The sequence below is a fragment of the Mirounga angustirostris genome, unplaced genomic scaffold, assembly GCF_029215605.1.
Source record: "Mirounga angustirostris isolate CCGP_5_RB_7025 unplaced genomic scaffold, mMirAng1.0.hap1 SCAF_1, whole genome shotgun sequence".
NCBI lineage: Eukaryota > Metazoa > Chordata > Mammalia > Carnivora > Phocidae > Mirounga > Mirounga angustirostris.
The window spans coordinates 85,315,250-85,328,456 of NW_026991709.1; the positions used below are offsets into that span (position 1 = coordinate 85,315,250).

Sequence of the window (13,207 nt, forward strand, 5' to 3'; positions counted from 1 at the left end):
GCCCATCCCAGGCCGACTGTATTACATACTCTGCATTTTACCAGATCCCCAGATGATTCTCAGGCACCTCAAAGTTTGAAAGGCCCCTGCTAGAGGCCAGCGGGATAGCATGAGGGGGAGCAGCTGTAGCCTGTGCCTCGTGTAAACCCACATCGGTAGTCTAGAAACACAGGAATTTCCCTCTCCTTTATAAAACACTGTACAGACTTTCATCTCTGCATATCCAAATTTGCCTCTAGTCAGTTTGCTTTGCGGATACGATACATTTAATAGATCAATAACAGAGCAGCGCTAAAACAATGCTAGCCCCTCCTCATGAGATAAACTCCTAATAAATTTTGTGCAAGGATTAGCCACCTTTTCTATAGTTTTAAAACAATTTACTAAATAACCAGACCTAGCGCTCATCGAGAGGAGTTTTAACTTTCTTACACACATACTTAGGTCCCAATTTTCACACAGATAAATGTGGTATTTTCCAAGGACTTAACATAAACTTATCCATGCTTTTGCACCATTTAATTAATAAAGACCTCAAATTTCCTAAAGAATTGTTAGACTCTGGCTCAGAAAAAATCTGAAATTGGCTATTTATTTACCTATTTACTTACGTCTTCTTGCAGGTGCTTAGAATTACAGCCCAACAACTTGAAAGCTTTGATGGCTCTGGCCGTGAGTTACACTAATACCGGCCATCAGCAGGATGCCTGTGAAGCTCTAAAGAATTGGATTAAGCAAAATCCAAAGTACAAATACCTTGTGAAGAGCAAGAAGGGATCTCCAGGCCTTACCCGGAGGATGTCCAAGTCTCCAATTGATAGGTATCCTTCTAATTAAGTTACAGTCGGCAGTAAACACCCATTTACACAATTAGGCACCTTAAGGGTAATTAACAAGCCTCACCAGGGTGCCTGGGTGGCTCAGTCGTTAGCGTCTGCCTTCGGCTCAGGTCATGATCCCAGGGTCCTGGGATCGAGTCCCACATTGGGATCCCTGCTCAGCGGGAAGCCTGCTTCTCCCTCTCCCACTCTCCCAGCTTCTGTTCCCTCTCTCACTGTCCCTCTCTCCCTCTCTGTTGAAAAAATAAATAAAATCTTAAAAAAAAAAAAAAGCCTCACCAGCAGCCATTTTGGATGCATTCCTGCTAGAAGAGCAACTCTGATGACAAAGATTGATGCTGAGACCAGAACCAATGACTGGACACATGATCAAGATTGTGGGCACTCAGACATTTTACCAGAGTACCATAACTGAAAGCAAAAGGCTGTGGACATATAATTAAGCTCAAATAAATTATAAAATGCACCACATTTCATAAAGCCTGAGAATTGGCTATGAGTAAAAACGGAAGTCCTTTCTTCTAGGGATTTTGTTTCTATCAGCAATAAATCACGATGTTAAATTCATTCTCACGGAGCCCTGGGGTTCTCCACACTGGCACTCATAGGATCAATGGAACTCTCCTTGTGAAGACCTTACTTAGCACAGTATGTTTCTGTGTATGATGAAATAATTCAGGAAAATCAGCAGGTATTTTTTAACATGCAGTATTAATAGTCCTTCTCATTAAGCGAAGATATTTTAAGCACGATTTTTTCCAGTCTTTGATGTTCTCTTGGAACAGAGAACATAATAGTAAATAATATATGTTCAGACTATTTGGAATACACATCTCCATTTTTTCCCTTGTAGCTCCGTTTTGGAAGGAGTTAAGGAATTATATCTGGAAGCCGCCCACCAAAATGGAGATATGATTGACCCAGACCTACAGACAGGTCTGGGGGTACTGTTCCACCTGAGCGGAGAATTTAATAGAGCAATAGATGCATTTAACGCTGCCTTAACTGTTCGGCCGGAGGTAAGTGCACAACAAGAAACCGTAAGGTTCTCTGTTAAAAATAAGTTTCTCACAGGCTACACTTTGCACATTTCTGCTACGTCTTAATTCCCTGCATCCAATGGCTTAATGTGATCAGTACTAATAATATGCTACTGTGGCTGTTAATCCTCAAGTACGTCAAACAGAAATATGAATTGCCTGACAGCATCCGATGGTAGAGGCTCTTTGATGAATGAAAAGTCATTTCACAAAGTCGTCCATACCATTTTTTGAGTAATTCTCTGCCGTCCTGGTCCCTATCCATGAGCCCTGGATAAATTTCTAGCCACCATGCTTCTTCTGCAAGCAGTATGGGAATGCTCGGTCACTGTGGCTCGAGCCGGTTGTTAGCTCTGATTTTGTCCTCAGGACTATTCGTTATGGAACCGGCTCGGGGCAACATTGGCGAACGGAGACCGCAGTGAGGAAGCCGTGGAGGCCTACACCCGCGCCCTGGAGATTCAGCCAGGCTTCATCCGATCCAGATACAACCTGGGAATCAGCTGCATCAATCTGGGCGCCTACAGGTGCAGTATGGTCGTAGGCTGAGAACCAGGAGCCACATTCAGGGCTGAGGTGAAATAACCTGAAAGATTGTTTGCCAGTGAAAATACCTCCTTTTGTAGGAGTAGCCCTCCTCCTCTTGTTAAGGGAACATTTGAACCGTTGCATCCTGAGGCCTGTTGAAGCGGGAACAGTTTGCTTCAGTGTTTCTCAGTCTTTGGAGAGAGGCAATTGTGTTGGCACCTTGTGAAATGCAGATTCCCAGGCCCCTCCCCCTGAGATTTCCATTCAGTCAGCCTGGGTTAGGGCAACTCTCTGAGAAACTTGAACAGTCCAACCCTTTATTTCCCAGGTAAAGAAAAACAGAACCTTGGGGGGTGGGGCAGGGGGACCCAGCAAAATGACTTAAGAAGGTCTAGGGCCAGGTTTGGGCAAAGCACAACCAAAAGTCCAGGTTGTCTAAAACTACTTTGCCTGTAAGGTTAGTTACAATTTTTTTAAAGAAAAAAGTTTTTCTTTAAAAAATTTTAAATGGTGGGTTTATGGTTTAAAACGTCTTTCTTGTTTTCTCATTATTCCTCATCGTCCGGTCTATATCCTATATCCTATTTTTTCCTCATCAACAGGACCCATGAACAATCTTTATTTTTGGGGGGTAATGGAAGTATAGGTAAGGGACGCCTGGGTGGCTCAGTTGGTTCAGCGTCTGCCTTCTGCTCAGGTCATGATCTCCAGGTCTTGTGATTGAGTCCCATGTCGGGCTCCCTGCTCCGCAGAGAGCCTGCTTCTCACTCTCCCTCTGCCTGCCACTCCCCCTGCTCGTGCTCTCTCTCTCTCTCACTCTCTCTCTATCTCAAATAAATAAATAAAATCTTTAAAAAAAAAAGAAAGTATAGGTAATTTTTCCTTCTTTTTATACTTTCTAAATAGGTATTACTTTCACAATTGGACAAAAGAAAACTGTTAGTTTTAAATCCTGCAAAAAACATAAACCTTTTCTCATTCTCAAAAAGAACCAGGCTTTTAGAATCAGTAAAGCTTGGGTTCAAATCACAGCTCTGCCATTTACTGGTTTTGTGACTCTGGGCACATACCTTTGAGCCTCAATTTCTTCACCTGCTTTAAAAAAAAGTGGTAAAATAATATTTAGCCTGCAGGATCATTGCACAGATTAGATATAAATTGCCTAAGCACGGAGCAGTAGTAAGCATTTGTTATTATGATTATGACCATTGCCGTCATCATCAGGATCCTTATCATTATTTATTCAGATAAGTCATCAGGGAGCATCCCTTTGACATCTGAAGAGCCGCTGTTTCTGAACTGCATTTGGGGGCTGTGCCATTGGCAAATATTGAGGTTTCAGAAACTGGTTGCTTCATTTATACTAAAAGAATCTTAGAAAGAACATTAGTCACTGGATTACACCAGTCCTCTAAGAGGACTAAAGAGGCTAAAGCCGGGAATAGCTGAGTGACTCCGGAGCAGCTGATTTGCTTTATTTTCTGGACCTTGTGGAGGGAGCCTCTGCGGAGGCTGGATCTTACACCAGCCCGCAAAGGGCCCCAGGACGCCTGCGCAGCCTCCTCCCACACCAGCTGGCAAAGGCTGACCAGGTCCGTTTTGTATATAAGTTCATTCCTGGTCTCGTCTCATTTTCCTAAGCTGATTTTATCTTCACCCCTTTTAGTCACTTATTTTCTCACTATGTTGTATGTATGTATTTTATGAGATACCGTACGTCCTTTGTTTGGAACAAGGAGAGATGGAAATAAACACGTATGTACATGTAGACATATTAAATTCAATTAAAGGAGGCTTTTATAAAGCTTCTAGGTGAGTCTTTTTTTTTTAATTTTATTATGTTATGTTAGTCACCATACATCATTAGCTTTTGATGTTGTTCCATGATTCACTATTTTCATATAACACCCAGTGCTCCATGCAGTACGTGCCCTCTTTAATACCCATCACCAGGCTAACCCATCCCCACACCCCTTCCCCTCTAGAACCCTCAGTTTGTTTCTCAGAGTCCATAGTCTCTCATGGTTCATCTCCCCCTCCAATTCACCCCCTTCATTTTTCCCTTCCTACTACCTTTTTTTTTTTTTAACATATAATGTATTATTTGTTTCAGAGGTACATGTCTGTGATTCATCAGTCTTACACAATTCACAGCACTCACCATAGCATATACCCTCCCCAGTGTCCATCACTCAGCCACCCCATCCCTCCCACCCCCACCACTCCAGCAACCCTCAGTTTGTTTCCTGAGATTAAGAATTCCTCATATCAGTGAGGTTATATGATACATGTCTTTCTAGGTGAGTCTTTCTTAACAGGAACTCCTCATTACAGTGTAGAAAACAATACTTGAGAGGCCAATAAAATCGTTTCTTGGCATTCACAAGTGTCAGGCTCGGTAGGGCAACTGTTTGCAGGAGGCCGGGAAGGCCCGTGTTAGGTGGAATTGGGCACATCTACTGAGGGAGAATTTTTTTTTTTTAAGATTTTTTTTTTATTTATTTATTTGAGACAGAGAGAATGAGAGAGAGAGAGCACATGAGAGGGGGGAGGGTCAGAGGCAGAAGCAGACTCCCCGCCGAGCAGGGAGCCCGATGCAGGACTCAATCCAGGGACTCCAGGATCATGACCTGAGCTGAAGGCAGTCGCTTAACCAACTGAGCCACCCAGGCGCCCTGAGGGAGAATTTTTAATCCTCAAGATGGAAGTCACGTGTACAGGAGCAAGTCAATTTTAGAGTTGCCAAATAACATACAGAATGCCCAGTTAAATTTCAATTTCAGATAAACAGCAAATACACTTTCAGGATAAGTATTTCCCAAATATTGCATGGGACATGCTCATACTAAAAATAATGAACTGTTTAGCTGATATTCAAATTTAACTGTGCATCCTGTATTTTTACTGGGTAAATCTGGCAACCTTGACCACATGATTACTTCAGTGTTTCAAAACATCTCAGCTGAGATTTGTGGGTCTTTTATTGTCATGCCAGATGTGGAAAATCTTATTAAGTACTAAATATTTTGCATTTGTTTTTCCTGAGAAAAAAAAACCATCGAGTGAGACATAAACTTTAAATTAATTCTGAAAATAAGTTTAACTTGAGGGCGCCTGGGTGGCTCAGTTGGTTGGGTGACTGCCTTCGGCTCAGGTCATGATCCTGGAGTCCCTGGATCGAGTCCCGCATCGGGCTCCCTGCTCAGCAGGGAGTCTGCTTCTCCCTCTGGCCCTACCCCCTCTCATGTGCTCTCTCTCATTCTCTCTCTCTCAAATAAATAAATAAAATCTTTAAAAAAAAAAAAAGTTTAACTTGAGGTGTAAGTGGGTAGTTAGGAAATAATAGCCCTCAGTAGAGATGTGACTCAGGAAAAAGCCATGCTGGCTCATATGCTTTCATATCCAGCAGGGTCTTGGGACGTCTCCCTCAAGAACCGCAGATGTCTGTGTATGTAGCTATAACCCTGGTTGTTTGTCATTGCACATTTTATATAAAAAGTCAAAGGCAAGCCCTTCCCCAGTATTGTATACAATTCAAATAAGGAGAGGAAATTGTTGGCGTGAAACCTGGGTGTAGCAGAAGATGCTACCCTTCTGTCAGTAGAAGCTCCAGAGTAGAATTTAGACCAAAGAATCTTAACCTTTTCAAAAGTGAGGACCTCATGGGGCGCCTGAGTGGCGTAGTTGGTTAAGCATCTGACTCTTGGTTTCGGCTCGGGTCATGATCTCAGGGTCCTGAGATTGAGCCTCGAGTAGGGCTCCTCGCTCAGTGTGGAGTCTGCTTAAGACTCTCCCTCCCTCCCTCTCTCTGCCCCTGCCCCCCACCCCTGGCTTTCTCTCTCTCTCAAATGAATAAATAAATCTTTAAAAAATAAAAAGTAAATTTAAAAAAATGAGGACCTCTTTTTAATGAAAACATAGATCACATCCCCTTTGGTGGTAATTTGTTAGTATTAATATGAGGGAAAGATACTATAAAATGAGGAATGCTTTTACATGAATGCACGTTATTAAGACATACACAAACAGCTTATTCATACACCTATGTGTGAAACATTTGAAAACATCTACATGCAAAATCTTCTGAGTTCCCCAAAAGGACTCTGTGTTCCCAAGGTGGAGAACGGATTTAGACTCACTTCATGGGAAAAACCTCACATTGCTTGGCAGGGCTAGCTAGTTAGACCACTCTGTTGCTCTCCATGTCCCTCAGAGACCACTGCCACATACTTGGGAGCTCGGAGCAGCCTGTGCCTGTGGGGATTCCAGGATCTTCCTCCCCTCGGAGTTCTTACAGGCCTAGGATGACGAGAGGAAAGGGAGTCATTGTCATTTAAGCTGCCACCCTGTGACAAGGAAGCCAGAAAGGGCCTCCAAAGTAAACTCCACACGTGCATCTCTTTATAAACCCTCTTCTCTCGCTTGATTACTAACCATCCAGAAGAGAGGACAATTAAAACCTCACTCCCTTCCATCAATCAGCCAGGTCGCCATGCACAGTGCCACCATTCCCTGATTGCCCTTTATTTCCCGGTGGGTCTAACCCTACAGATGAACAAATGCCTGGACTATGTGCAGTGGACTCAGAAGTCCAGCCTCACCTGAAATCTTCTTACCAGTTGCTTACTAATGACCTCCTCGCAAGAGTACGTGGGATCGAATGTGTGAGAAGCTTTTAAGAAGAGTGAAGCAGATACAAATGAAAGCAGTGTCATTACTCTCAGCAAAGCCCAGTTTGTCAGATACAGAACACGTGCTTCTGGTGCCAGGGGTCCTGAGGGCAGATCCAGCAGCCCCTGGGGACCCACGAGCAAGCTGGGGCAGGGAGGAGCGGGAAGGCCTGTGGACAGCATCTGACTCAGCAGGTCACAGACTTCGTGTTCTCAGGATCCCCTTACACTTTTAACAATTGTTGAGGACCTCCAGGGGCTTTTATGTGGGTTCTACCAATATTTACCCTCTTAGATGTTAAACTGAGAAAAGTTTAAAAGATTCATTTAAACATAAGAATTAACCACATGGTAACATTATCTATTTTATGAAAAATAATGATTCCTCAAAACAAAAACGTGCTTAGTGAGAAGAGTGGTATTGTTTTATCATTTTTGACGATCTTTTAAATATCTTGCTTAATAGAGACAGATCCTCATATGTGCCTCCGCATTCAACCTATTGGGATTTCACACATCGTGTAATCACTGGAAAATTCCATTGTACACTTGTGAGAAAATGAGAGTAAGGTAAAATAACATCTGGGGATTATTGTAGAAATGATTTTGACCTCACTGACCCCCGGAGTTCCCCAGACTGCACTTGGAGAACTATTGATCTAACCTAGTAAGAGCTTTCACATAAATTGATCCAACTGCACCTCACACAACAAGGTTTTAAAATGACTTCTATTCTCCCTGTTACACAGTGGGGAAACTGAGGTTGAAAAGAAAAGAAATTCGTCTCAGGCTAAATGATTAGGATTCAAGCCCAGATGCTCTGGTAACAAATCAACTCAGTCCCAGCAACCTCTCATATTTCTATCACCAATGCGAAAAGTTAAACTACTTTGTTTCTTTTTTTTTAATTTCCTCTCAAATTATTTATTTTCTTTTCTTTTTTTTTTTAGATTTTATTTATTTGTCAGAGAGAGAGAGAGCACAAGAAAGGGAAGCGGCAGGCAGAGGGAGAAACAGACTCCCCACCGAGCAGGGAGCCCGATGCAGGGCTCCATCCCAGGATCCTGGGATCATGACCTGAGCCAAAGGCAGACATTTAACTGACTGAGCCACCAGGCGTCCCTTAAACCACTTTGTTTCTGAGTAGGGCCAGATGCTTCTTCTTCAACCTTTATTATATAAACCACATTTGCAAAAGGATTAAGTCTTTAAATTATCCCTGAAGGTGGAAAAAAGCAGATGCATTAATAAGTTAGCAATGGTTTGCGCTGTTACTCTTTCTATCCCACAAGACAGTCCTAAAATAAAATTTGCTTTCCTTTTTCTTTCTGATTTCACTATGCTGAACAATGATTTTTTTCACAAAAGAATAATGAGAGACTCAGAAGGTTGTTCACCTGATGATCTAAAGCACCATAGAGGAGTGATTTAGCTTTCACGACTAAGAGAAATTAATCCGTTTTCGTTTTATTTTTAAGTTGCTAACTCTGAAATTTGTTGCATTTTTAAATGTCTGTTTTTCTACCCTCTTAGAGAAGCGGTCAGCAATTTTCTCACTGCCCTCAGTTTGCAAAGAAAGAGCAGGAATCAACAGCAAGTCCCTCATCCTGCGATCTCCGGGAACATCTGGGCCGCCCTCAGAATCGCACTCTCTCTGATGGACCAACCGGAACTCTTCCAGGCGGCTAATCTCGGTGACCTGGATGTCCTCCTACGAGCTTTCAACTTGGATCCTTGAAGGAAAAGAAAACAATTAAAAATAATAAATCCTTGTCTGTGTAATTATACTGAGAAACGCAAAACTATTTTATTATGAATTCCAAAAAGAAAAGGACAAACCAGATGTCCAAAAGGCCATGGTGAGATAACACAGGGAATTCCTACAGACAATGCCCAGGCTCTGTTCAGATTCAAAAGCACAAAATGTTGTATATAGAGTCAAGGTTGGGCTCGAAAGAAGAACTGAGAGACACAAGGACAAACCAAGATGAAATAACTGTGTGTGAATACTCTTCACGAGCTGCACGCATACTCAAAACATGTCCTTTGGGGGTTTTTGTCCCCACTGGCAGCTGATACGCATATAAGGACCTTGCTCGTGGGACACGTGGAGAAAGAAAGCACTGCCTCTGATCAGGGAATTCTGACTGTTTCTGAACTATCCCCTGCAACTCCCCCCTTTTACAACATAGTTTGGGCCAAGGTGCATGCACGTATATTAACTCTTGACTAAAGAGAGTCATTGCTTAAACCTGTTCCAATTTTAACTTTTACCGTAGCCCTTCAATTCCAGAGAGGGAAAGCAGGAGGGAGCTTTGCTGGCAAAAGCAGTTTTTGCACTAGAAATTTTTGCTGTTCCCAATCAAAACTTTTCTGGGACTGTATATATGCACTTTAATATCTTATTTATGCCTTGCTGGAGTTTTGTTTTGTTGCTCCGATTTTTAACTTAGGGGTAAAAGACTTGAGAACTCGGCCTTGCTAGATCCATGGACCAAATAAAAATTCCTGAAAATAGTTTTTCATAGTGTAGAGTTTTGAAGGAGTTTTTCTCAAAGCAGGTATGACATAGGGTGTAAATATGTCAAACACAGATCTTACATGCTTTCTGGGACTGTATGAACTTAAGCAAGAGGAAACGTACCATCCTGTCATGCATTCTCTGCAGGGAGGAATTTTGATGATAATGTGATTTCTATAGAGTTAACATTAACTTGCTTAAATGCCATATTTTACTTGCTTTCTAGCTGCCCTGCACACCAATATATTCCTTTTAAACCATTAATATTTTAAATAGTATTTCATAAGAGTGATACATTTTTTCCCTAAAAATTAAGTGTTTTCTTAGTTCCATAATAATCTGCACTGTTCACCCTTTTGCATTCTAAGTGACAGAAGATCAATATTTTCTCTCACTGAATGTCAGAGGTTTAATATGAAAGATGCATGCCCCTTTGGCTCTCATTTTGAATATTTATCAAGTATCAGGAATTTTCTCTTGGTGGTAGTGTTTTTATTTAATTGATTACATTCTGCTCATTTCTTCACAGTGTGTTGTGCCTGTTGGGGCTTGGTGATTATTTGGAATGACATCATTTTTTAAAGAATTAGAAAAATTGTTTGCAAAATGCTAACCAAAACATAGTATCACCAATGTCCAATTCTAACAATTGGTCCTAGTAAGTGGTCCCATTCTTCTTTGTCTTTTCTCCTTCCTTCCTCCAGAAACTTGCCCAAAGCAATCTGATCCCAAATTTTCCTTTGGTCTTTGGTTAGTAGTAGCTGATTACTCTCATGATGATAGTTACCAAGCAAACAGCATTTGAGTCAAGACGGTTTAATTGACTGGGGAGTTAGCTTCGCCTGGGGGGGGAAATGTGCAGGTAGAAATCCTCTCCTCTGTTACCTTGGAAGTCCCTCGGGTAGGAAGGGGCCTCGAGGAAACACAAAACCACAGGTCCTTGAAGTTTAGTACGTTATAACAACAGAGAGTTTTTATAAAGCTTACAAGGACAAAGAATTTATAAAGTTTATAAGGACAAAGAGTTGAGGGTCCAATGGTGTCCCAAGCTTTCGTCTTCATTGTCGACGCTCACTTGGCAAAGTGATGCCCCCGCTGGACAGCAGGAGGCAGAGACACATAAGGCATCTACCACTGGGCAATAGTGACAACCCAGCCTTGCCTACTTCCCTCCAGTCTCAGAAGCAAAGTTCAACCATATTTTCAAGAATATTCTTTAGAATTTTAGAATCCTAGAATTCAGTCTAGGAAGGACTCTGGGGGGCAGCCTCCAAGTTCATGGCAGCTGCCTGCTTAGATATCCCCGATAGAAGAGCATCCATTCTTTGCATGTTCATCCTCCCAAGGTCTGTGCATTCACTGGCTGGCGAGCTGATTGGCATCCATCATAGTCCATTAGGAGCCTCCGAACACAGGATTCAAAGCAAACTTTACAGGTTTCTGTTTATGATGCTGTTCTATACTTTCAACAGTAACTGAATGTGCAGTAGTAACAACAGGCTGTTTTCTTAGCTTTCTTTTCTTAGGATACTTTGATTTAATTTGATTATTGATAAGATGGTGGAAAATTTAGCAGACCAAGTTTTATTTTGCTGTCAGAATACAAAGTGACTTCAGGGGAGAGTAGACAATTTTCCATTCCCATAATTTGATAATTTGCAGAACATTCAGTAGGACTTTCTTCAGTATATCTAGTGTCCATCAGAACCAAGATTTTCATAGTCGGTTGCCTGTCAGGAAGTGCAGAGCTATTGCCCATTTTTCAACATCAACAATATTTTTAAATAAAATTAAGTAAAAACAGTTACTAAAAAACAAGTGAAAGTTTATAGAAATCAGAGCACCCCAAAAATTAGTAAGATTATAGAACAGTCTTTATTGTATACATTTTTAAAGTATACACACATTCTTTTAAGGCAGAACTGTTTGGGGTATTTTACCCTGGTGGTGTGAAATTGACATTTAAATTACTTTTTTCCATTTCAAAGGGCAAGGTGTCCTGGATTCCTTTCTGAGGCACCTTGGGAAGGCTTTGAGTTTCTTTTTTCTTGTATTACTAAGTAAGCAAGCCTAAGATGTCTTAGAGGATGCTACTCTTTTACTAGAATGGCCATTCAGTTGCTTAGATGTATCTTTCAAGAACTGATTTCCCTGGTAGATTGGATGAAAATTCAGAGAAAGCCAGTGCTCATTGCTGGATTTCAAAATATGTTATAGCTATGTCTAGTGGGCTATTTCCATGTGCTGCTGTACCTTAACAGTGGGGAGGACGTAGAGGGATAAGGAAGAGAAGAAGGAGTAAAGCATCCCCGTACTGGGTCAATCACACTGAGTCATCATTCCCTTTGCTTTCTCTGAAGATCATTTCCCATGACTCCTGGAAAGAAAGGCAGATCTTGTCCACCAGGAAACTTTAACCAAAAACTAGGAGCTCTGCTTTCTCAGCCAATCTGCATTTCAACTAGAATGGCCAATTAGTGATACTTAACCAGGTTGGAATGTCCAGGACACACTCACTTTCAGAGTTTTATGCCACTCTTCTTTACTGTAAAGAGAACTATTCTGTTGAATCTTGGGTCCATGTCTAGATACTCAAACTAGATAAATCTTTCTAACATATTCTTGGTATACAAGCAAGACTTGAACCCAACTATAGCTAGTCCCACATATAACAGGAGCTCCTAAACTCTGTCCCATAACCTTTATCCATGAGTTCTTTGGGAATAGAGAGAAAACAAGATGGTCATTTTGTGTCCCTTCCTCATTTGCCCCGAATCAGTTCCACAAGCCTGGACTGCACTTTAAGTTAGTTGTTGCTGTTGTTTTATACCTTGAAATGACTCTAAAAGCATTCTAGAAACAGGGTATTCTGAAAGCTTAATTCGTGTGCCATCTTTTTGAGGCCCCATATTTTAGAAATTACTAAACATGCACACACATGATTTCAACTTTGTAAAATAGTTTCAAATTCATTCCCTTTCCAGGTTTTATTGCACAGTTTCCCTGTCATCTCAGTATTTATAGAACTGGTTGAAATTAAACTGTTTTGAATTAAGAAGTAGATACATATATTTTTTTAAAGAGTGTTCATAGATGAACTCTGGCATAAGGTTTGTAAAAAGGCAATTTTTAAAAAATAAAACATATAACCTCAGGTACGAAGTAACGCATGCATTAGGACTTACAAATTTGCCTACTCAAATATTAACCAAAGCATGCAAGATAAACTTTACTGAATGTAAATTTACCCAGTGCATGATGAAGTCTCATAGGTTAGCTTACTTTTCCTTGCTTCTGAACAAGGAAGCATTTTCATGAACTTTGTGTTAAAGTCACGCTATTTGCTTTTACTATCTTATCCTCGAGACTGTTTTAATGCTATCACACTGAACTTTACAGATATTCACATGTCTGGCGTACACAGTGTTGCAGCCAGTGCCAAGTGAATCCAGACAAACTAAACTTAGGCATCTAAACGAGTTGTAAAAAAAACAGTAGAGGCACAACAGATCCAAAACTCTAGCAAAGTCCTTGTGTCTGAATGCTACTAAACAAAATTGTGTTGACTGCCTCCAGACAGTTTTGGGTTCTAAATTCTGAATAGTGCAC

The 13,207-nt window shown here is 41.2% G+C and overlaps 2 protein-coding genes across 6 annotated transcripts in view; one reads left to right on the forward strand and one right to left on the reverse strand.

The window, feature by feature from the left end:
- The window catches only part of PEX5L (peroxisomal biogenesis factor 5 like), a 218,511-nt gene extending 209,598 nt beyond the window's left edge, over positions 1 to 8,913 (forward strand). For 4 of the 5 annotated variants that reach the window (XM_045903323.1, XM_045903322.1, XM_045903324.1 and 1 more), the window contains 4 exons: positions 624 to 821; positions 1,693 to 1,858; positions 2,249 to 2,406; positions 8,611 to 8,815. In XM_045903323.1, the coding sequence (XP_045759279.1) occupies positions 624 to 821; positions 1,693 to 1,858; positions 2,249 to 2,406; positions 8,611 to 8,815 (727 nt within the window). Of the gene's footprint in view, positions 1 to 623; positions 822 to 1,692; positions 1,859 to 2,248; positions 2,407 to 8,610 lie in introns of all 5 variants that reach the window. The other variant, XM_045903320.1, reaches the window with a different exon arrangement.
- USP13 (ubiquitin specific peptidase 13) overlaps positions 8,677 to 13,207 on the reverse strand; it is a 127,164-nt gene continuing 122,633 nt past the window's right edge. The window contains exon 21 of the mRNA XM_045903317.3: positions 8,677 to 8,810. Within this exon, the coding sequence (XP_045759273.1) occupies positions 8,789 to 8,810 (22 nt within the window). The 3' untranslated portion in view covers positions 8,677 to 8,788. The remainder of the gene's footprint in view (positions 8,811 to 13,207) is intronic.